The sequence below is a fragment of the Lissotriton helveticus genome, chromosome 5_1 (assembly GCF_964261635.1).
Source record: "Lissotriton helveticus chromosome 5_1, aLisHel1.1, whole genome shotgun sequence".
NCBI classification, from domain to species: Eukaryota; Metazoa; Chordata; class Amphibia; order Caudata; family Salamandridae; genus Lissotriton; species Lissotriton helveticus.
In genome coordinates this window covers 282,443,043-282,468,070 of record NC_136065.1, presented here as the reverse complement: position 1 = coordinate 282,468,070, position 25,028 = coordinate 282,443,043, and the positions used below count along the sequence as shown (strand labels likewise).

The window sequence follows — 25,028 nt, the reverse complement described above, 5'->3', positions numbered from 1 at the left end:
GTTTGATGTTTCCTCCTCTAGGATATCAAGTTGTCCTATCTGAGAAATGAGCTGTTCATACATCCTCTGCTGCACTATGCATGCCGGGATTTGTCGTTTTGCTAAAACCAAACCACACCTCTAACACTGGGAGTCTATCAATAGTGCTGTAGGTGCAGTGGCACTGAGGCACGTATGTTCATAGACCCAGTTTGCCCAAGTTAGTGTATGGATGTTATAATCAAAACAGGGGATGGAGGCTTATTTATTTGGTGGCACATGATCCCATGAACTTGTGCTATGCTGCATTGCACATATAAACTGAATATCAGTATAGCATAAATACATAAGAGCAATCCCACCGAGGCAGAACCACTGCATTAAATGTGAACATAATATTAATTGGGAAGGTAGCTGTGTGGTCCATGCCTAACAACTTTGGTGTCTGAATTAGAGCTTGCCTGACCAGTTAATCCCAGATATTCCGCCCACCCGATTAAAAGTACATAATATCCTATGGCACTGGTAATAAGGCAGATGGGATACTCTTCACTTTTGTGATTGATTACTCATCCGCAAAATTCTAAATCAGACCCTTAGTGACCATCTCACCAACAAATCATTGAGTTCAGGTGTGTTAGTCTAATTAGTTCAATGGAACAAAACTTCAAAACCCAGAATGCACCAGGCTGCCACCGACACATCTAGGACTAGATACAATGTCCATTGTAGATGATCAATCTCGATCGCTACACGCTGGAAGGCAGCTAATGGAGAGATCTGTGTGTACCAAGCAGGTTCCAGCTTTCAAACTCGATAACATGGACCACTTTTCTGAATCTCCTGTTTCAGTTTAACCCCTTCGGGGCTGATGACGAGCTGGGCTCGTCATGGCGTAGCCTCCTCGCACGCTCATGACGAGCCCAGCTCGTCATGAGCCCCACCCTCGGGGGAAGCGCCAGCGCTCCCCCCGAGTCAGCCCGATTTTTTTAGTTTCTGCGGGGATGGCAGGGGAAGACCTTCCCCTGCCTCCCCCCGCCCTCCCCGCCCGCGTCATCAATGACGTCAGCGCGCGAGGCGCGCTGACGTCACCGGAGGCTCCTTTTGTTTACCGACGCGCAGGGAAGCCATTTGCTTCCTGCGCGTCGGATGGGAAAGAGGTTTGTTTTGCGGCTGGGGCGGGGGAGATTGCATTTTCACTTCTAAAGAGGGAAAGGAAAGGCTTTTCCTTTCCCTCGAGGGCACTTTAGAGGTTTCTTGCTGCACGATCGTGCGATCGTGCAGCAGGAATGTTAGGGATTTTTTTTTTTTTTTCATGGATGATCAATTTCGTAGTTCGGGGAGCGGCCCCTTGGGGAAGGGTCGCTCCCCTTGTTGGGGGAACATTATCTATGAAGTCTTCTCTTTGCTGCAATGTTGTTGAAAGGCCGTTTTTTCTACAAAAATGCCGATGGGGGTCATTTATAAAGTAAAATAATAGTGCTCATTGTAATGAAGGATGCAAGTGCCTCTGTCCTTCATTACTTATACTGATGTGTGTTTCTGAAGTGGCTAAAAAACACACCTGTGCTGCCTAGGCAAAGCTCACTAGTGTTTTTGGCCTGATGAATGTTTTTTTTTTGTGTGCTGCTTTTCAAACACATGCTTTGTCTCCAGTGACCATGTGTGTGTTACTATGCCATGTGCGAAGGGGTCCCTTGAGTGAGCTGTCCATCATAGTGGGAAGCTCACAAATGTTTTTGGGCTGTTGATTGTTACCTGAATTTGTGCTGCAACTCTAGCGCCATCTTTGTCTCCATTGACCATGGGTGCGTTACTATGCAACTGCACAAATGTGCGCAGGGGTCCCTTGAGTGGGCTGTCCATCATAGTGGGAAGCTCACAAATTTTTTTGTGTTGATGATTGTTTTCCTGAGTTTGTGCCGCAACTCGAGCGCCATCTTTGTCTCCAGTGTCCATGTGTGCGTTACTATGCAATTGCACAGATGTGCGCAGGGGTCCCTTGTGTGAGCTGTCCATCATAGTGTTTGGGGTATGCACGAAACATGTCGACGATAGGAGTTGATAGGTACATCTGGACACATTACGTTTAGGGCAGCCTATCTTTCCACCCCGTTTATTACCACCTAGAGGCAAGAATAAAGTTTATTGTAAACCTACTGGGCAGGTATTTCACACATCACATAGTCCACTCCTCAAATACACATGCACCACACATAGTCTAATAAAGTGCTCCTACGTAACTTTCGCAAGTCGCAGCACGCCCCAGCCCGTAGAGGACTGGGATGGCCCCAATGATGAAGCATGTCACCGTGGGGCAACCCTGGTGAGTGAGGGGACACCTAAAAGAGGAGCATTTCTCCCCTTTTTTGTACACAATACCATATTTTCACAATCGACCCCAGTGTGTGTTGGTTGTTATCTGAATAAACTAGCAACGCTCTTAGGTATCTGGAAGCAGAGACCATTTGTTCATCATAGTGGGAAGTTCACAAATGTTTTTGGGCTGATGATTGCTTTCCTGAGTTTGTGCTGCAACTCGAGCCCCATCTTTGTCTCCAGTGTCCATGTGTGCGTTACTATGCAATTGCACAGATGTGCGCAGGGGTCCCTTGTGTGAGCTGTGAATCATAGTGGGAAGGTCACAAATGTTTTTGGGCTGATGAATGTTTTTCTGAATTTGTGCTGCAACTCGAGCGCTTGCTTTGTCTCCAGTGTCCGTGTGTGTTACTATGCCATCGCACCAATGTGTGCACAGGTCCCTTGAGTGAGCTGTCCATCATAGTGGGTAAATTTAGGAAAGATGGTGCACTCCGCTAGTTGGTGGGCGTTGCCAATAGGGGATCTTCTGTGTGAGTTCACATGCCTCTTATGTGTATAAATGGTCAGAGACTGTTGAGAGCAGCAGATGGGGAGAAAGAAGCTCCTGGTCATAGGAACTGTTTTAGGATTGCGCTTGTGAAAATCAAGGATGCAAGTGCCTCTGTCCAGCATCGCAGTTAACCACAGTAATTCTGTTGTCCCCCTCCCCATGAGAATCCCTGATGATGTCAGCGCGCACAGCACGCGCCAACATCTTCAGGGATTCCCAGGCGGTCGGGAAGCCATTTGCTTCCTGCGCCTGGAGGTGTTAGGTTGGTTTTGAGATATTTGGGGGGGTTTGCAAAGAGGCTTCAGGGGAGAGGTAAGTGATTTTCCTCTCTTCTGATGTCTCTTTGCAGGGCATTTCTGGCTCACGGTCGCGCACAGCATTGCGATTGTGCGGTGGAAATGCCCTCACTAGCACCAGGGATTTTATTTTAGATTGTAGGAAGTGACCCATTGTGCAAGGGTCGCTTTCAGGTGGGTCGGATTTTAAATTTAGATGTTCTGGCCCCCCCCCCCCCCGGTGGGCAAATCAACCCGTACTTTTGTCCGTTTTGCCCTTTTTGATGGCCCATCTGTGTGGATGTGATTTTGGGGGTACATTTGTGTATTGTTTATTCATTTGTTATGTTGTTTGTGAAATGTAGTATTAAATTATTTTTTTTCTTCTTTGTTTTTGATCCAGGCTTTTGCTGTTTGTATTGGTGTAGGTTGTGGTTCGGTTAATGCTGGTTTTGCAGCTTGTGTAGTTGCATGTGCTTGGTAAGTAAATGTTTTTTGTACTATTTTTCCTAGATAAATGTGTTGTTATGAAAAGTGAAGTTATTGCTGTTTGTGTGGCTTTGTGTTTCTTGATTGTTAACTTTTTTTTTGTATTGCTGCTTGATGTGTACTTTGTCTAATCTATACTTGTTTTTTTTTCTTTCCAGTGGGATTTCCTTTCTTTTTGCTGTGTTTCAGCAGAGTAGGTGCTGGTGAGTCTTCTTATATTTGGTTAGATTTGAATTGTTTTTGAGTGTATTGATTTTTGTGTGAAGACTCTACCTTGTTTACTTCTTCCTTTGCACAGTGTAGGTTGTTGTTCACTTGTGTGTGTAGTCTTCTTGATTTGTAAGGATAATGGCTGCTCGCAGGATTACTGCTAAGCAGGTTGTTAGTTTGCTTTTTGAGTCTTCCTCTGACCATGGTCCAGACACTGACTCCGATTCGGAGCTTGAGTTAGGTGCAGAAGATTCAGGCAGTGAGTTTTCTCTTCGCATGGTATCATCGGATGATGATTCTTCTTCTAGTGCTGATGAAGTGCCTGTGGTAGAGAGGGACATTGATGTGCCGGTAGAGAGGGAAGAGCCATGTGAGCGGCAGCCTAGGTCCTCAAGGTTTCCCTTTTTTTCTCGTCAGGAACAGGCAAGTGTGGTAAAGGCTGCGCCCAAAAGGTTTCACATTGCTGTGGTGCGCCAAAGGTTATCTGGTGCTGCTAGTCTTCCTGTTGTTGAGCAGCATGAGGCATCTGGTGCTGCTAGTCTTTCTGTTGTTGTTGAGCAGCAAGTGGCATCTGGGGATGCGAGTTCTTCTGTTGATGTTGAGATGCAAGAGGCAGCTGGGGATGTGAGTTCGTCTGTTGGTGAAGAGATGCAAAATGTATCTGGGGATGCTAGTATTCCTGTTGGTGTAGTGAGGCAAGAGGCATCTGGGGATGCTAGTGTTCCCGTTGATGTAGTGCAGCAAGAGGCATCTGGCCTGCAGGCTAGGGTGGCTTCTTCTCCTCATGTTAGTGATGACGTCTGGGTTGCCCCTGGCATGGTGCAGCCGGAATTGCCAGACTTCACTGGTGTTCCAGGGTGTAGAGTGGATACTGACAATTTTTTGCCAATTCAATATTTTCAATTGTTTTTTGACGATGAGTTTTTGCAGGAGATTGTGGAGCAAACTAATTTGTATGCAGAGCAGTATTTGAGGGACCACAGTGCCAGCCTTAAGCCCCATTCCAGAGCTACCCATTGGTCTCCCACATATGTTGAAGAGATGAAGAAGTTTTTGGGATTAACTTTTTTGATGGGCTTGCTAAGGAAGCCATCAATGTCTTCTTATTGGTCCACTAGTCCCTTGATGGCAACATCTATATTTCCAGCACTTATGACTCGTGATCGATATATGCTTCTTCTTCGCATGATGCATTTTGTTGATAATGATTTAGCGTTGCCACGCGATCACCCTGATTGTGACCGTCTTTTTAAGATTCGGCCTGTCCTTGATCACTTTGTTGATCGTTTTCCTGAGATGTTTGCACCTGGAAGAGAAATAGCTGTGGACGAGTCTTTGGTGTTGTTCAAGGGCCGCTTGGTTTTTAGGCAATACATTCCTAGTAAGAGGGCACGCTATGGCATCAAACTGTATATGCTGTGTGACAGTGAGACTGGATATGTTTATAATTTCAGGGTGTACACCGGTAAGGATTCCAGCATTAACACTTCTGCTTGTCCGTCCACTTTTGGAGTGACTGAGAAAATTGTGTGGGAACTAGGTAGACGATTATTTAACAAAGGCCACCATTTATATGTAGATAACTTCTACACTAGTGTGCGTTTGTTCAAGGAGTTGGCCAAAGTGGGCACTGTTGCATGTGGCACGATGCGCAGTAACCGGAAAGGTTTTCCAATAGAACTTGTTTGCAAAAGGCTTGTGCGGGGACAGTCTACTGCATTGCGATGTGGGAAGCTTCTAGCTGTGAAGTTTTCAGACAGGAGAGATGTTTACATGCTGACTACTATCCATGACGAAAGCACTGAAGCTCTGCCAGTTCGGGGTGAGACTGCTGAAGTGCGTAAACCTGTGTGCATTTTAGACTATAATAGGCACATGGGTGGTGTTGACAGAGTAGATCAGAGGTTGGAACCTTATGCTGCTCTTCGAAAGGCTTACGTTTGGTACAAGAAGTTGGCTATCCATCTTTTCCACTTGGCATCCTTTAATGCTTTTGTTGTTTTCCAGAAATCTTGTCCTGAGTCAAAGATGCCTTTTGTTAAGTTTCAGGAGACTATAATAGGCAGCCTTGTACTAGTGGAACAGGCAAGTGTGCCAAGATTTGGAGTGGTGGAGGAAGTGGCTAGACTGAAAGATCGCCACTTTCCAGAATACATTCCTCCCACAACTGCAAAAGACAAACCCACTAAAAGATGTAGAGTCTGTTGGCGAAGAGAAGTGCGGAGGGAGTCTCGTATGCACTGTCCTGACTGTCCTTCAAATCCTGGATTGTGTGTGCCAGCTTGTTTTAAATCGTACCACACACAAAAGAAGTTTTGGGAGTTTCATTGAGCTTGTAAGTGTACTGTCTGGTTTGTTTTCTGTAATATTTTTTTGTTTGCTTTTAGGTTTGCATTAGTGCAAAGCATTTAGGTTTTGAATTTGTGTTAGCAGATTTGTAGGTTTCTACATTTGATTTGTGGTATTTCTTTAAAAAATTCTAATTTTGATGGTGGTGTGTGCAGGATTGTGCTTGGATTGTTGGTGTGCGTGGACAGGCGCTTGGCTGGTGGTGTGCGTGGTCTGGTGCTTGGCTGGAATAGTGCATGGATTGGAGTTGTGCTGGGGGGGTTAGTGGATTTTTGCTTGGCTGGCGGAGTGTATGGTTAGGTGCTTGGCTGGCGGTGTGAGTGGAGTGGTGCTTGGCTGGCGGTGTGTGTGGAGTGGTGCTTGGCTGGCGGCGTGTGTGGAGTGGTGCTTGGATGGTGTTGTGTTTGTGGAGTGGCGCTTGGCTGGTGGTGTGCGTGGAGTGATGCTTGGCTGGTGGTGTGTGTGGAGTGGTAGTTGGCTGTCGGTGTGCGCTGAGTGGTGTTTGGCTGGCAGTGTGCATGGTCTGGTGCTTGGATGGTGGTGTGGGTGGACTGGCGCTCGGCAGGCGGTGTGTGAGTAGTTACTTTCTGTTGGTCACTACACACACTGTTAGTTGAGTGACACTCCACACAGTCCATCATTTTGTGTAGTTGCAGTGTCAGAAATGTGGGCGTGTGAAAGTGATGGGCCCTTGAATGGCGCTGTTTGCTGGTGTGAGTGTTGAAATGTGATGGGTCCGCGGCTGGCGGTGTGAATGTTTTGTATGTGTCACGCGTACGAAAGGTGTATGAATGGCCTGTAAAGAGGTTGGTGCCTTGACGTGGCTTTACAGCTCACGAGCTGCGAGTCAGTGGTTCAGTTTATCATACTTTCAATTATACGCAGTGTATTTCATTTTTGATGAAATTACTTGCGTATCCAATTGTATGTACTGAATCATCACTCACCCTCGTGCCAAATCCAACCAGTATGTGTGTGTGCTTGCGGATTAGATGGGTGTGCAGTAATAATTGTTTTTTTTCTAATTTCTGCAGTAGGGTGTACCTTGCCCCTTATTGTGATTGTTGTTATGTGTTGCTTTTCTATTCGGATGGTGTCAATGGTCTGGTTTGTATCAGGTATGAAAGGTGCGTGAATGGCCTGTAAAACGGTTGGTGCCTTGTCGTGGCTTTACAGCTCACGAGTTGCGAGTCACTGGTTCAGTTTTTATGCATTTATTTATTGACAGAGCATTTCATTTTTTTGAAATATCTTGTTAATAAAATTTTATGTACTGAACCATCACTCGCCCTCGTGCCAAATCCAACCTGTATGTGTGTGTCTTTGAGGAATAGATAGCCGTGCTTGAATGTTTGACTTTTGAGTAACTCTGTTAAGGTGTGGTATCCTTTTACTTGGGAGAACAAGGGGAGCGCAGGGTGGTAGGACTTTTTTGCCGGCACGGCGATCCCACGCCAAAATGTTTGGAAAAGTGCTATTTTTACCTATTTTTAAGGTTTGCAAGGAGTTCTGGGTAGGAAAACATTGGTGGACCCACACATGCCATACCTCCCTGGACTCTCCCGGGTGTCTAGTTTTCAGAACTGTTTGGGTTTGCTACTTTCCAAAGAATACCACCCATCCCGGGCCAAAAACTCAGGTGCCTCCCCCCAAAAAAATCAAAGTTATATTGCTTCAGGGTATTTTATATTCACCACTGTTAGATTTGGACCTTTTCCTGTTGCAGCCACTATGGCTACCCACGCAAGTGAGGTACCGTTTTTATCGGGAGACCTGGGGGAATGCTGGGTGGGAGGTAATTTGTGTGAGCCCAGTGATGCCACGCTTTCCCAGACTACAACGTGTGAAAAAATTGATTTTTTTCTGCTAAAATTGAGGTTTGCAAGGGATTCTGGGTAAAGGAACGTTGGCGGATCCACGCAAGCCATACCTCCTTGGAAGCGCCCGGGTGTCTACTTTTCAGAAATGTGTGGGTTTCGTAGGTTTCCATAGATGGCTGTCTCGCACGGGGCCAGAAACCCAGGTAACCCCTAAGTCCACCAGCTTTTGCAAGAGGGGTTACCTGGGTTTTTGGCCCAGTGCGAGACAGCCATCTAGGGAAACCTACCAATCCCACACATTTCTGAAAAGTAGACAACCGGGGGCTTCCAAGGAGGTATGGCTTGCGTGGATCCTCCAACGTTCCTTTACCCAGAATCCCTTGCAAACCTCATTTTTTGCATGGTAAAAAATCAGTTTTTTCACACGTTTTAGTGTGGGAAAGCGTGGCATCACTGGGCACACACAAATTACCTCCCACCCAGCGTTCCCCAAGGTCTCCCGATAAAAATGGTACCTCACTTGCGTGGGTAGGCATAGCGGCTGCTTTAGGAAAAGGCCCAATTCATACTGTGGAGACAAAAACTTTACCTTTAGCCAAATAATCTTATTTTTTGAGGGGGTCACCTGAGCTTTTGGCCCGGGGCTTGGCAGGCATCTTTGGAAACTACCAAACCCAAACAGTTCTGAGAACTAGACACCCAGGGGAGTCCAGGGTGGTATGGCATGCGTGGGTCCCCCAATGTTTTCCTACCCAGAAACCCCTGCAAACCTGAAATTTTGGTCAAAAAACCCACTTTTCCATACTTTTTTGGGTGGGATCTCGCTGCCGGAACAAATGTCCTACCACCCAGTGTTTCCCTTGTTCTCCCGAGTAAAATGATACCTCACTTGTGTGGGTGGGCCAAAGGCATGTGACTTAGGCTGGGGTGCTTAATTTGTAAAACGTAAATATGAGTAAAAACTACTTTTTTCAAAATTCATTTTTGGCGTATTCTGCTTTGGGGCACCAACACAAGTGAGGTATCCTTTTACTCGGGAGAACAAGGGGAACGCAGGGTGGTATGACTTTTTTGCCGACCCGGCGATCCCACGCCAAAAAGTTTGGAAAAGTGCAATTTTTACCTAATTTTAAGGTTTGCAGAGAGTTCTGGGTAGGAAAACATTGGGGGACCCATGCATGCCATACCTCCCTGGAGTCCCCCGGGTGTCTAGTTTTCAGAACTGTTTGGGTTTGCTACTTTGCAAAGAATACCACCGAGCCCCGGGCCACAAACTCAGATGCCCCCCCCCCAAAATCAAGGTAGTTTTGCAATAAGGTAATGTAAATTCACCACCGTACAATTTGAACCGTTTCCTGTTGCAGCCACTATGTTTACCCACGCAAGTGAGGTACCGTTTTTTTCGGGAGACCTGGGGGCACGCTGGGTGGGTGGAAATGTGTTGATCCACGCAGATTCCAGAACTTTCCACCACAGAAATGTGAGGAAAATGTGTTTTTTTGGTCAAATTTTTATGTTTGCAAGGGATTCTGGGTAACAAAACCTGGGGGTAGGCAGGCGAGTCACCCCATCCTGAATTCCCCTGGGTGTCTAGTTTTCAAAAATGTATAGGTTTGCTAGGTTTCCCTAGGTGCTGGCAGAGCTACGGCGCAAAAACAAAAGGTAGTCTTTTTGTCCGAATCGTGCTAAATTTCACTGGCAAAATTGAGGTGCGACCATGCTGCGTTTTGCGCTGTTTCATGTCGCAGCCACTATGCCTACCCACGCAAGTGAGGTACCGTTTTTTTCGGGAGACCTGGGGGCACGCTGGGTGGGTGGAAATTTGTTGATCCACGCAGATTCCAGAACTTTCCACCACAGAAATGTGAGGAAAATGTGTTTTTTTGGTCAAATTTTTATGTTTGCAAGGGATTCTGGGTAACAAAACCTGGGGGTAGGCAGGCGAGTCACCCCATCCTGAATTCCCCTGGGTGTCTAGTTTTCAAAAATGTATAGGTTTGCTAGGTTTCCCTAGGTGCTGGCAGAGCTACGGCGCAAAAACAAAAGGTAGTCTTTTTGTCCGAATCGTGCTAAATTTCACTGGGAAATTGAGGTGCGACCATGCTGCGTTTTGCGCTGTTTCATGTCGCAGCCACTATGCCTACCCACGCAAGTGAGGTACCGTTTTTTTCGGGAGACCTGGGGGCACGCTGGGTGGGTGGAAATTTGTTGATCCACGCAGATTCCAGAACTTTCCACCACAGAAATGTGAGGAAAATGTGTTTTTTTGGTCAAATTTTTATGTTTGCAAGGGATTCTGGGTAACAAAACCTGGGGGTAGGCAGGCGAGTCACCACATCCTGAATTCCCCTGGGTGTCTAGTTTTCAAAAATGTATAGGTTTGCTAGGTTTCCCTAGGTGCTGGCAGAGCTACGGCGCAAAAACAAAAGGTAGTCTTTTTGTCCGAATCGTGCTAAATTTCACTGGGAAATTGAGGTGCGACCATGCTGCGTTTTGCGCTGTTTCATGTCGCAGCCACTATGCCTACCCACGCAAGTGAGGTACCGTTTTTTTCGGGAGACCTGGGGGCACGCTGGGTGGGTGGAAATTTGTTGATCCACGCAGATTCCAGAACTTTCCACCACAGAAATGTGAGGAAAATGTGTTTTTTTGGTCAAATTTTTATGTTTGCAAGGGATTCTGGGTAACAAAACCTGGGGGTAGGCAGGCGAGTCACCCCATCCTGAATTCCCCTGGGTGTCTAGTTTTCAAAAATGTATAGGTTTGGTAGGTTTCCCTAGGTGCTGGCAGAGCTACGGCGCAAAAACAAAAGGTAGTCTTTTTGTCCGAATCGTGCTAAATTTCACTGGGAAATTGAGGTGCGACCATGCTGCGTTTTGCGCTGTTTCATGTCGCAGCCACTATGCCTACCCACGCAAGTGAGGTACCGTTTTTTTCGGGAGACCTGGGGGCACGCTGGGTGGGTGGAAATTTGTTGATCCACGCAGATTCCAGAACTTTCCACCACAGAAATGTGAGGAAAATGTGTTTTTTTGGTCAAATTTTTATGTTTGCAAGGGATTCTGGGTAACAAAACCTGGGGGTAGGCAGGCGAGTCACCCCATCCTGAATTCCCCTGGGTGTCTAGTTTTCAAAAATGTATAGGTTTGCTAGGTTTCCCTAGGTGCTGGCAGAGCTACGGCGCAAAAACAAAAGGTAGTCTTTTTGTCCGAATCGTGCTAAATTTCACTGGGAAATTGAGGTGCGACCATGCTGCGTTTTGCGCTGTTTCATGTCGCAGCCACTATGCCTACCCACGCAAGTGAGGTACCGTTTTTTTCGGGAGACCTGGGGGCACGCTGGGTGGGTGGAAATTTGTTGATCCACGCAGATTCCAGAACTTTCCACCACAGAAATGTGAGGAAAATGTGTTTTTTTGGTCAAATTTTTATGTTTGCAAGGGATTCTGGGTAACAAAACCTGGGGGTAGGCAGGCGAGTCACCCCATCCTGAATTCCCCTGGGTGTCTAGTTTTCAAAAATGTATAGGTTTGCTAGGTTTCCCTAGGTGCTGGCAGAGCTACGGCGCAAAAACAAAAGGTAGTCTTTTTGTCCGAATCGTGCTAAATTTCACTGGGAAATTGAGGTGCGACCATGCTGCGTTTTGCGCTGTTTCATGTCGCAGCCACTATGCCTACCCACGCAAGTGAGGTACCGTTTTTTTCGGGAGACCTGGGGGCACGCTGGGTGGGTGGAAATTTGTTGATCCACGCAGATTCCAGAACTTTCCACCACAGAAATGTGAGGAAAATGTGTTTTTTTGGTCAAATTTTTATGTTTGCAAGGGATTCTGGGTAACAAAACCTGGGGGTAGGCAGGCGAGTCACCCCATCCTGAATTCCCCTGGGTGTCTAGTTTTCAAAAATGTATAGGTTTGCTAGGTTTCCCTAGGTGCTGGCAGAGCTACGGCGCAAAAACAAAAGGTAGTCTTTTTGTCCGAATCGTGCTAAATTTCACTGGGAAATTGAGGTGCGACCATGCTGCGTTTTGCGCTGTTTCATGTCGCAGCCACTATGCCTACCCACGCAAGTGAGGTACCGTTTTTTTCGGGAGACCTGGGGGCACGCTGGGTGGGTGGAAATTTGTTGATCCACGCAGATTCCAGAACTTTCCACCACAGAAATGTGAGGAAAATGTGTTTTTTTGGTCAAATTTTTATGTTTGCAAGGGATTCTGGGTAACAAAACCTGGGGGTAGGCAGGCGAGTCACCACATCCTGAATTCCCCTGGGTGTCTAGTTTTCAAAAATGTATAGGTTTGCTAGGTTTCCCTAGGTGCTGGCAGAGCTACGGCGCAAAAACAAAAGGTAGTCTTTTTGTCCGAATCGTGCTAAATTTCACTGGGAAATTGAGGTGCGACCATGCTGCGTTTTGCGCTGTTTCATGTCGCAGCCACTATGCCTACCCACGCAAGTGAGGTACCGTTTTTTTCGGGAGACCTGGGGGCACGCTGGGTGGGTGGAAATTTGTTGATCCACGCAGATTCCAGAACTTTCCACCACAGAAATGTGAGGAAAATGTGTTTTTTTGGTCAAATTTTTATGTTTGCAAGGGATTCTGGGTAACAAAACCTGGGGGTAGGCAGGCGAGTCACCCCATCCTGAATTCCCCTGGGTGTCTAGTTTTCAAAAATGTATAGGTTTGGTAGGTTTCCCTAGGTGCTGGCAGAGCTACGGCGCAAAAACAAAAGGTAGTCTTTTTGTCCGAATCGTGCTAAATTTCACTGGGAAATTGAGGTGCGACCATGCTGCGTTTTGCGCTGTTTCATGTCGCAGCCACTATGCCTACCCACGCAAGTGAGGTACCGTTTTTTTCGGGAGACCTGGGGGCACGCTGGGTGGGTGGAAATTTGTTGATCCACGCAGATTCCAGAACTTTCCACCACAGAAATGTGAGGAAAATGTGTTTTTTTGGTCAAATTTTTATGTTTGCAAGGGATTCTGGGTAACAAAACCTGGGGGTAGGCAGGCGAGTCACCCCATCCTGAATTCCCCTGGGTGTCTCGTTTTCAAAAATGTATAGGTTTGCTAGGTTTCCCTAGGTGCTGGCAGAGCTACGGCGCAAAAACAAAAGGTAGTCTTTTTGTCCGAATCGTGCTAAATTTCACTGGGAAATTGAGGTGCGACCATGCTGCGTTTTGCGCTGTTTCATGTCGCAGCCACTATGCCTACCCACGCAAGTGAGGTACCGTTTTTTTCGGGAGACCTGGGGGCACGCTGGGTGGGTGGAAATTTGTTGATCCACGCAGATTCCAGAACTTTCCACCACAGAAATGTGAGGAAAATGTGTTTTTTTGGTCAAATTTTTATGTTTGCAAGGGATTCTGGGTAACAAAACCTGGGGGTAGGCAGGCGAGTCACCCCATCCTGAATTCCCCTGGGTGTCTAGTTTTCAAAAATGTATAGGTTTGGTAGGTTTCCCTAGGTGCTGGCAGAGCTACGGCGCAAAAACAAAAGGTAGTCTTTTTGTCCGAATCGTGCTAAATTTCACTGGGAAATTGAGGTGCGACCATGCTGCGTTTTGCGCTGTTTCATGTCGCAGCCACTATGCCTACCCACGCAAGTGAGGTACCGTTTTTTTCGGGAGACCTGGGGGCACGCTGGGTGGGTGGAAATTTGTTGATCCACGCAGATTCCAGAACTTTCCACCACAGAAATGTGAGGAAAATGTGTTTTTTTGGTCAAATTTTTATGTTTGCAAGGGATTCTGGGTAACAAAACCTGGGGGTAGGCAGGCGAGTCACCCCATCCTGAATTCCCCTGGGTGTCTAGTTTTCAAAAATGTATAGGTTTGCTAGGTTTCCCTAGGTGCTGGCAGAGCTACGGCGCAAAAACAAAAGGTAGTCTTTTTGTCCGAATCGTGCTAAATTTCACTGGGAAATTGAGGTGCGACCATGCTGCGTTTTGCGCTGTTTCATGTCGCAGCCACTATGCCTACCCACGCAAGTGAGGTACCGTTTTTTTCGGGAGACCTGGGGGCACGCTGGGTGGGTGGAAATTTGTTGATCCACGCAGATTCCAGAACTTTCCACCACAGAAATGTGAGGAAAATGTGTTTTTTTGGTCAAATTTTTATGTTTGCAAGGGATTCTGGGTAACAAAACCTGGGGGTAGGCAGGCGAGTCACCCCATCCTGAATTCCCCTGGGTGTCTAGTTTTCAAAAATGTATAGGTTTGCTAGGTTTCCCTAGGTGCTGGCAGAGCTACGGCGCAAAAACAAAAGGTAGTCTTTTTGTCCGAATCGTGCTAAATTTCACTGGGAAATTGAGGTGCGACCATGCTGCGTTTTGCGCTGTTTCATGTCGCAGCCACTATGCCTACCCACGCAAGTGAGGTACCGTTTTTTTCGGGAGACCTGGGGGCACGCTGGGTGGGTGGAAATTTGTTGATCCACGCAGATTCCAGAACTTTCCACCACAGAAATGTGAGGAAAATGTGTTTTTTTGGTCAAATTTTTATGTTTGCAAGGGATTCTGGGTAACAAAACCTGGGGGTAGGCAGGCGAGTCACCCCATCCTGAATTTCCCTGGGTGTCTAGTTTTCAAAAATGTATAGGTTTGCTAGGTTTCCCTAGGTGCTGGCAGAGCTACGGCGCAAAAACAAAAGGTAGTCTTTTTGTCCGAATCGTGCTAAATTTCACTGGGAAATTGAGGTGCAACCATGCTGCGTTTTGCGCTGTTTCATGTCGCAGCCACTATGCCTACCCACGCAAGTGAGGTACCGTTTTTTTCGGGAGACCTGGGGGCACGCTGGGTGAGTGGAAATTTGTTGATCCACGCAGATTCCAGAACTTTCCACCACAGAAATGTGAGGAAAATGTGTTTTTTTGGTCAAATTTTTATGTTTGCAAGGGATTCTGGGTAACAAAACCTGGGGGTAGGCAGGCGAGTCACCCCATCCTGAATTCCCCTGGGTGTCTAGTTTTCAAAAATGTATAGGTTTGCTAGGTTTCCCTAGATGCTGGCAGAGCTACGGCGCAAAAACAAAAGGTAGTCTTTTTGTCCGAATCGTGCTAAATTTCACTGGGAAATTGAGGTGCGACCATGCTGCGTTTTGCGCTGTTTCATGTCGCAGCCACTATGCCTACCCACGCAAGTGAGGTACCGTTTTTTTCGGGAGACCTGGGGGCACGCTGGGTGGGTGGAAATTTGTTGATCCACGCAGATTCCAGAACTTTCCACCACAGAAATGTGAGGAAAATGTGTTTTTTTGGTCAAATTTTTATGTTTGCAAGGGATTCTGGGTAACAAAACCTGGGGGTAGGCAGGCGAGTCACCCCATCCTGAATTCCCCTGGGTGTCTAGTTTTCAAAAATGTATAGGTTTGCTAGGTTTCCCTAGGTGCTGGCAGAGCTACGGCGCAAAAACAAAAGGTAGTCTTTTTGTCCGAATCGTGCTAAATTTCACTGGGAAATTGAGGTGCGACCATGCTGCGTTTTGCGCTGTTTCATGTCGCAGCCACTATGCCTACCCACGCAAGTGAGGTACCGTTTTTTTCGGGAGACCTGGGGGCACGCTGGGTGGGTGGAAATTTGTTGCTCCACGCAGATTCCAGAACTTACCACCACAGAAATGTGAGGAAAATGTGTTTTTTTGGTCAAATTTTTATGTTTGCAAGGGATTCTGGGTAACAAAACCTGGGGATAGGCAGGCGAGTCACCCCATCCTGAATTTCCCTGGGTGTCTAGTTTTCAAAAATGTATAGGTTTGCTAGGTTTCCCTAGGTGCTGGCAGAGCTACGGCGCAAAAACAAAAGGTAGTCTTTTTGTCCGAATCGTGCTAAATTTCACTGGGAAATTGAGGTGCGACCATGCTGCGTTTTGCGCTGTTTCATGTCGCAGCCACTATGCCTACCCACGCAAGTGAGGTACCGTTTTTTTCGGGAGACCTGGGGGCACGTTGGGTGGGTGGAAATTTGTTGATCCACGCAGATTCCAGAACTTTCCACCACAGAAATGTGAGGAAAATGTGTTTATTTTGTGAAAAACTTAGCTTTGCAAGGAATTCTGGGTAACAAAACCTGGTGGTAGGCAGTCGAGTCACCCCATCCTGAATTCCCCTGGGTGTCTACTTTTCAAAAATGTATAGGTTTGCAAGGTTTCCCTAGGTGCCGGCAGAGCTAGGGTGCAAAAACTACAGGTAGGCACTTTGCCAAAAAAGGGTCAATTTGTAACTGCTAAATTTAGGTGTGACCACGTTGCATTTTCCGCCGTTTCCTGTCGCAGGCACAAGGCCGACCCACACAAGTGAGGTACCGTTTTTATCGGGACACTTGGGGTAATTCAGATTTGTAAATCAACTGTTATTACCAATTGAGCTTTCATGCATTTCTCCCTTTGAATGAAAGACATTGAGTAAAAAAAAAATCTTTATGAAAAATGACCAATAATTCTCATGCTAGTATGAGTATTCCCAACTTTGAAAATGTGCAATTATATACTGTTTCTGAAGTCTATAATTTGTACCCAATTCAGAAATACATAGGTGTCTTTCATACAGATTATTCCATGTATACATTTTCCAAGACAAAGTGCACTATACCCAGTAAATGAAAAAATACCATTGCAAGTTGCTGCTCAGTTTTTGGATCTGGGTTCGTCGGGTTCTTGGTGAAACTACAAGTCCTATATATCCCCACAACCAGGAAGGTCTAACGGATGTAACGGTATATTGCTTTCCAAGAGCTGTCAAAATTAGAAAAAGTTATAGGTGAAAACGTTGAGACAAAAGGCTGTTTTTTTCAACAAAATTTCAAATATTCCAATATCTAACTGTTAGTTTCTATAACGAAACCTTCATGGATTTAGACAAATGACCCCTTTCTGAATTCAGAATTTTGTCTACTTTTCGAAAATGTAAAGCTTTCCAGGATCCATTATTGCTTTCAAACTCATTTCTACCATTAACTGGAAGGAGGTGGAAAGCTCTAAAAATAGCAAAAATAGGCTATGTCCCAGAAAAATGCCAAAACTGAGTGAAAAATTTCGGTTCTCTGACAAAAGTCTGTCATTCCCTGAAAGCTGAGAAAATGGAGATTTCAGCCCCACAAACCTTTTTGTGATACCATTTTCAGGGAAACACCCAGAGGCTTTCATTTGCAGCCCGTTTTTCCCATTTTTCTGAAAAAAACAAAAAAATCACTATATTTTGCTAAATTTCTGGGCCCCCTCCAAGGGAATCCACAAACCCAGGGCGCCTTTAGAATCCACATGATGTTGGAAGAAAAGGACGCAAATTTGGCGTGGATACCTTATGTGGTCAAAAAGTTACAAGGGCCTAAGCGCGCACTACTCCAAAACGCCAAAAAAAGCCTCAGCACAGGAGGGGAAAAGGCCTAGCAGCGAAGGGGTTAAATAATTGAGAGAATGTGCAATAGGTTCATGTACCTCTTGCAGAGCTGATGTAATCTGGTCCAATTCTGGTGAGAGGGCTACCACTACCGCAGTGGTGTTGTTTGGGGGGGGGGCAGGTGGTGCTCGTGCCCCAGCTACAAATGCTCTGTCCCAACACCTTGTGCTCCACTATATTTGATGTGGTAAATTATTAAAGCCTACTCTAAGACCGGGCCGAAGTTGACCAAGCAGACAACCCGGCCGCAGTTAGCACTATTTCCCCGTTGTTGCTGGATAGGCAAGTAAGCGGGTGCAGTTTCAACTGCATTTACTGCAGCCTACTGACTATAACCCACAGTGTGAAACAAGCTCACTATGCCCTATGCTTTGAATCATACTGCCATGCCCGCAGCAGCTGTGCCTGGATGTGCAGAAGCCGGCTTTGGAATTCTGGGAAGTGGTCATCCAGAATTCTTGTTGGTGGCTTTGAGCTGTGTGCCCTGCCTGCCGCGCTCCCGGGTCCAATTGGCCAGAACTGGGGAGTGGCTGCGTTGCTTCCAGGAATCCTCAGTGGCCCTGCCGCCACCAGTCAGATGAGCAGCAGCGCTGTGGAGGCCGAGCGCTGGCACCAACCAGGAGATCCTTTTTACTGCTCTTTTAAGAGATCTTGTTGTCGCTCTATCTGAAGACACTGCTGCAGAGACATAGGCAGAGCATCCTAGCAGGGGGGTAACATGAGCAGGCAAGAAGCACCGAGTTACTGCAAGTGGTAGCAACCAGTGTGTTGCCGACACTGTGAACAGGACTGCCTCATTCAATAGGTACAAGCTTATTAAATAATCATGTACAAGCACCACCAGATAAGGTCATTGAACCCTATGATGTATATACTTTGGTTGTGCTACCATTTTAATTGTAATGAATTGGCCATTTCTTTATGTTTTGCTTTCATTCTGGGCTGGTACCCTAAAGGTGGACAAACAGAACAGGGATTGCAGATCTAAGTGTCTAGTTTGGCCCTTAGGGCCAGAGCTTGGCCCTAAGAGCCAGAGCATGAGCCGAGCCATCCAAATATTTGGCATAGTCACTTTGCAATAAATGTTGTTTAGAAATATGACAAAGACTCTGCCAAATCCAAAACATGTATATGTTTCTCCTACATCTGGAATCATTTCACTTGAGTCCTGTTTATATCAGCTGGTGAGTGGCATTTATTATTTGTGATAGTTTCTAAACATGAACAAACAGTCATGAACCAACCCACTGGGTTCTGCCTTGATGATTTTGCCACTAGTGACCCAAAGGCAAGTCAGCTGTCACGTGTCATGGAATCGGGGCTATGCTGTTACGAAGAATGGAGAAACATTATAGTCTATTAAAATATGTACAAGAAAGATATTTCTAAAGCTACATCCTGAACTGACCTGGTGCTTCAATTGTAGTGCTCAGAACAAAAAATGAGGATCACACAGTTTGATCAAGACTGGAAATCGGAATTTAGCCACAGGCTGGGTGTCTTCTTCTCTTTTATCACACAAAAAGAGAGAGAAAGGGCTCACGCCTGCATTACTCGCAGAAGAACATGACGCTTTACAACACACGCGTTGCAACGCGTGTCATTACAACACATTTTTTAAATCACAAAATCCATTACGACGCATGTTGTTACAATGCATGTCATTACAACGCATAATCCATTACAACGCAATTATTATTCTAATTCCGATGGGGCGTTACTTTGGGTAATGCGTTGTAATGGATTATACGATGTAATGACATGCGTTGTAATGGAGTTTGCGTTGGAAATCATTTGTTGTAATGACACATGTTGAAACGTGTACATTGTAAACAATGTTTCCCCTCGCAGAATCACAACTGGTGAAATGGTGTGACACCCTGGGTTTTGCTCCAAACCTATTAGGTCACGTGCAGAAAGAATTCCCTAATGTCTTTTTCGCTACCTACTAAATACTAAATCCCAAAGCTGGGGCAATTCCAAGAGTAGGAGGAGATAGGCTCACTTACGTAATGTGACCTGCTTTATCGTTTGCCACATCGTGCCACACTGGAAAGTTGGTACTACCAGGGTAGACTCAACCTTGGGGGGGGGCGGGGAGGGGGATTTGTGGATGTGCTAGCCTGAGGGAGTTCTTAGAAATTTTTTTTTTTTCTGATTGAAATACTTGTTACATTTTTTTGGGGGTTAAAAAAGCCTTCGGATAAACCACAAAAGTATCCGTGGTTCAGGTGGTATCCTATGTTTGTTTAAAAGCATCAAAAGGTATTATCAGGTGGCATATACCTTTATAATGACCTATATGAGTCTCTGATTTGGAAATATTCTCATGCCAATATGATATATATATATATATATATATATATATATATATATATACAGTGGTGTAACAAAACTTGATATGCTGAAGAGGCCCCTCACATCAGTAGGGGCTGAGGGGGTCCCATCCCCGCACCGCGGTGCTGCGGAGGCCTTCGTTATGCTCCAACTTATATATGTATATGTATATTTATGTTAATTCAATTTCTGGCTAATTTACTTTTGGAAAATTTGTGTAGAAAGAATACTAGAAATAAAACCCATGTTGGAGAACAGACTAATAGTAATATTATTGTTTAAACTGTTTCTGTTTTTCAAACATTATAGAAGAGTTTGAGTTCTGGACCATAGAGGATGAAGGAGGAGATGGCTGGAAAATTGAAGATGTTCCAGGAGACAACGGGGTTGAATTTCCAAGTGCTGGAGTCCAGAAATACTTTGCCACATCCTTCGAGTAAGACTGCATTCATGTGTCTGTAGCAAGGAATACATCACCTCTGTCTTGTTTCGTCTGTGCGCCCTAGGAATTGGCCCTCCCCATCCCAACAGACAAAGTAATTTTACCCACGCCTGAACACATGGACTCCCTGTCCCGGAATTTAGGGTTTTTCCTACGGTCACACTTCATGAAACAATTATTTCTCCGTATTTACTTCTGAAAAGTACTGTAGTAATGCCCGGAGTACCCCCTGCACACTGCTGTCTACAAAACATTGATATGTAGGTAACTCTTATGTATATCATAACTCAGGCTTTGAACTGAAGTTTTATGTGCAACATTGACTCTGGATCAATTGTATATAATCATGTAGTTGTAATTATGTAATTGCACTTTGAAAATTTGAATTCTTTCTGTAATATGTGTGGAGCACAGTCGAAGCCCAATAAATTATTTCCTGAGTTAGCATGATTCACCCATGCTTGCACTTTGAGAATAACCTCTTATGTCTCCATTCTCTGAGAGCAAATCCCATGCCCACCCTCCATGAGTAAGGATTCACCTACAGTAACCCGATGCCTGCACTCTTTGAGAATAAGGTTTTATCCTACACTCAGTGTAAGATTGGCATGGCTGTGCCTGCTGGAAGCAATGCCTATGTCCCTACTGCAGAGAGCATGGTTTACCCCTGGCCTTAAGACGTCGAGGGGTAAACTTCTCCCCACATGGAATTTAGATTCTCACAGCTGCACTCACTTGGAATAAAACAATGTCTTCAGTCTCAGAGACTAAGGGGCCCATTAGGATCACAGGTGGATCACCACCGCCCGCATGGCGGTGGCGATCGGCCCGTGATCCGACTCCACCCGCCACCCATTTCCCCCCTGCCATATTACCATGGCGGGGGGACCGCGGCAGACGGAAAGGGTTTAATATGGTGGCGTGCCTGCTAGACACCGCCATCCATATTAGCATGGGTGCGGATAGATGCCTTTCCGTGGCGACCACGGAAAGGCATGCGATAATGGACTGCGGGGGCCCGTTGCGGGCCCCCAGGTATTCCGGGGGGGTGGGGGGTGCACAGGGGGGGTACCCCCTAGCAGTTCTATGCACAACATGGCAGGGACCGCGCGGTGCCTGCCATGGAAGTGCACAACATGCCTTCCTGGGATTGTGGCTGGCGGTGCTGAGTGCACCGCCAGCCACAATGCCAGGAATGCAGGATGCACCTGCCACTGTGGCGGGCACATCCTAATTGCCCCCACGGGACCCCCGCCCTTATGGCGGGCGGTCCCTTTCACCGCGAGGATGGCGGGCGGACAAAGTCGACCCGCCATCCTAATGATGCCCTAAGTTCACACTCTACTCACAAAATTGACTGTACCTGCTGACTGTGAGCGAGCGTACCCCAAGCCTGCTCATTCTGAGTAATGCCCCCAGACCCAGAGTAAGGATCCCCCATGCCTCTCCATCCTGAGAGGAGGTTTACCCACATGCTAGCACACCTTTATTGCAAGTCCTGCGAGGTAGGTCTCTCCTTCACCTTGTGAGTTGTAATAAAGCCTGTTTTTTTTTCTCCACTCTTAAGCCTTCTGCTAGTTCTGGAGGTTATAACTAGCATCTTGCATTTCAGAAACTGCAGCAAATCGCAGACCATAGATCTCCTGGCTGAGGGTTTCTGGGAAGAGCTGATGGACAACATCCAGCCTAAAATTGTGGTAGAGGACTGGTGAGTACAGCCCAGGTTAGTGTGCCTGGAAAAGAGGTTGTGCCTGTGAATGTGTGTGTGTGTGTGTGTGTGTGTATGTGTGTGTGTGGTACCAGTCCGGCTTAAGCATTAGAGGAGGTCTCTTCTATCTACCTGGCACCCTGTGAACCTTCATAGCACCCCTGGACCTCCATCCAACACTCTCGGTGATCTCAGGCTTGTGGCACCATTGGTGCAATTCTCACAATCTTTGAATGGTGAGTATTCACAAAACATTGCATGGAGCTGCACTCCTCTATGTGCAGACACCATATGAAGTGGAGATCTCCCGCAGTATCAAAATGTTCACTGTTGATGCCAGCTATGTAATTAACCCGTTGAATGCATCATGCGTCACAGTGAGCGTGTGTGGAGGACGGCCGGGGGCAGTCCGAATCACACCCCCTATTCAAATGGCCCGCACAGCGCGAAAATTTGCGCAGCATGCTAGGGGTTAAAGCCCTTTAACTCAAAGTACAGCACTCCTTCAGAGTCCAGCCTTGCACGAGCTTCAGCACGTAGAGCACCCGCGCTTGACATCTGTGCTGCATGGAATAAAAGGCGACACCTGTCTGTCTCTGACGTCATTGGTTGTGAGTCCTTCTTGGGACCAACACAGAGGCATGATTACCTGGCGAGACCTTCTATTCATTTATTGACTGCTGGTTTTGTAATGCACAATGTAGTGACTTGTTGACATGAGCGCCTGACAACTATTAGGAAGTTGACCCTACAGCTTTGCACTGGTATGTGTTGTGTCCTCTGAGTTTAAATATGGGCTCACCCTGGGTGTCTCAGTAACCATATGTGCACATCACTTCAGATTTTAACTATTTAGTTCAGTTTTAACTGCTTTGTTTTTATTTTAAAGAATCATTATCAAAGACATGGATTTGGCCGACTTGCATCTTTCTTGAGGGTGCTGCTTTCTGTTATGTATTACTATCTCATTGAGTAAGGCTTGACTGCCCGGCCATAGCTACAGCTGGAGAGTCAAGGAACTTTAGGGAGACTTTATCAACTTTTGCAAGAACAGCACCCAGTGACTTGGCACAATAAAGATAATGTCAGTACCAAAGACTGCCACTACCCAAAACAAATGAAAGAAAAGGGCACCGATAATTGAATTCCTGTTTCTATTTTACATTGTGTTTCTCGGTCTTAGCAAGTAATGCATCCAGACACTCACCCCATTAGGTAAAAACATCTGTTTTCAGCGGCTGCAATATTAAAATCAGCAGTTGCCTGTTTTGCAACTAATTATTTTTCAAGTCTTAAGAATATTATAAAGGACACTGCAACCCTTCAAATTAATATTTGTTGTTCTGCGAATTTTGTTTAATTACAAATATATGTAATACCACATCTCACATATTATATTCAGATTTTCAAATACGAGTTGCAAACTTAAACGGCTCTACCAAGTCTAGAAAAACAAATGGAATGGTTAATTTTGAAATATTTCGTCACAGATATGCACAATATGCATAAATGGTTGGTCGATCTATGCCTCTGGATGCGAAAGGCAAGTAGACACAAAGGCAACATGATCTTCTTAAAATCCTAACATGGAATGTCAGTGAGCTGGAAGTAAGACCGAAAGAGGTGTTGTGTTCCAGGCAATCCAGAGATACAGGGCCCAGGGTATACACTGCCTGTGCTGCTCCTTAGGAGGCCCATCATGTTGGCAACAGAAGTAGGTTTACAGGAGTAAGTTCATCACACAATATTGACTCATAGGGGCTTTACTGCAGTATCGAGGGCAGTGGGGACTCTCTTTAGCAATTTTGCTCAATTTTCATATGGAAATACATGGGTAGAACCAGAGGGTTGTTATGTGGCTGAGGTGGGTAGGCAGTGGCCGCCGGCACGGATTGGGGGTGGCGGAGTGGGGGAGGGGGGGAAAGGCGGTAAAAAAAAAAAAAAAAGAGAACTCCTTGTCCTTCGTCGTCTTCCCTCCACTCAAGAACAGGAAGCACCCAAGCTTCCAGGCTCCCTTAAATCACAATGCTGCGTTGCAGCATTGTGATTGGTCTGAGCGCCATGGTTCAGCCCTCAGTCAAGGAATGGGAGCCTGGGCATTTTCTCCACCCAGGCTGGAATGCAGCCTCCGTGGAGAACATGCAAAGTACGCATGACTGTTTGGCCGGCCCGATAAGGCCGGCCAATCAGTCATTGCACACTCACAGAGTGCCTATCAATCCTCCCACCTGCTCTGAGAGCAGAGCAGTCCCGCCCTGCCCCTCAAAGACGCCGCAGCACGAACAAATAAAATTAAAATAACTAGTTTTTATCATTTTATAGTTCCTTTATTTCCACTGCTGAAAGCAGTGGGGGTGACTATCCTCAGCCTTAGCGAAGGAGCCGCCACTCTGCGTAGGCGAGATGGCCAAGAAATAACACTTTCTAAATCTATACCTGGTGGCAGACTGTGCTCAACATCTGAGTGAATTACTACTAGAGAAAGCAAAGGAGGAGCGATAGTCTGAAGAAAGTTTAACCTAGTGGTGGATGATTGTTTGGACTAGTCTGCCAACCTGGCTAAACCGAGAGAACCAATACGAAGCTGAAAAAGGGCTGCCTCAACTATGGGAATGATTGGCCTGTCCAGGGACTTTCATCAAGAGATGTGGGAATACTCTTTATTTCTGAGCTCATCATAAATTCTTCAGGATATATTTTATGTTTTCTCTTGGTTCCATGCACAAAAGGTGTGTAAGATAGAATTTCAGAGGACTCGCAATTATCAGTGATGGTTCTATCTTGATCCTCCATGAAATGTGATGGCTGAAGACTAAACTAATTGGATCTGGGGCAATATGACCTGATGTTGTCCATGACTACAATAGAGGAACCAGTGCTTAATTTGTAAAAAAACATATCTGCCAGGGCTCTTGTCAGGTGGCCACTGCATCTTTCATCACACAATGCCCCTGCCATGCTGCCAAAGATCGTAACAACACAACTACTAGACATCACACTCCCATAAGTGCGGCAATTCAGACTATTTTAGGCCCCCAAAGCTGTAAGAATGGCTTGGGTGGCATGGAAACGTCATTTGCGAAATATAATGATTTAAAAAATAACGGTTGTTGTGGTCATCCCTAAATTAGCTAGACAGTGCCACCTTGTGGCAGACTGTCACA

General features: G+C 46.1%; 1 protein-coding gene across 1 annotated transcript in view; it reads left to right on the top strand.

Annotated features, from left to right (window-relative positions):
* LOC144754441 (F-box only protein 2-like) overlaps positions 1 to 25,028 on the top strand; it is a 224,020-nt gene that overhangs the window by 184,177 nt on the left and 14,815 nt on the right. Inside the window, exons 3-4 of the mRNA XM_078642217.1 lie at positions 20,024 to 20,150; positions 21,769 to 21,864. Coding sequence (XP_078498343.1) covers positions 20,024 to 20,150; positions 21,769 to 21,864 — 223 coding nt within the window. The remainder of the gene's footprint in view (positions 1 to 20,023; positions 20,151 to 21,768; positions 21,865 to 25,028) is intronic.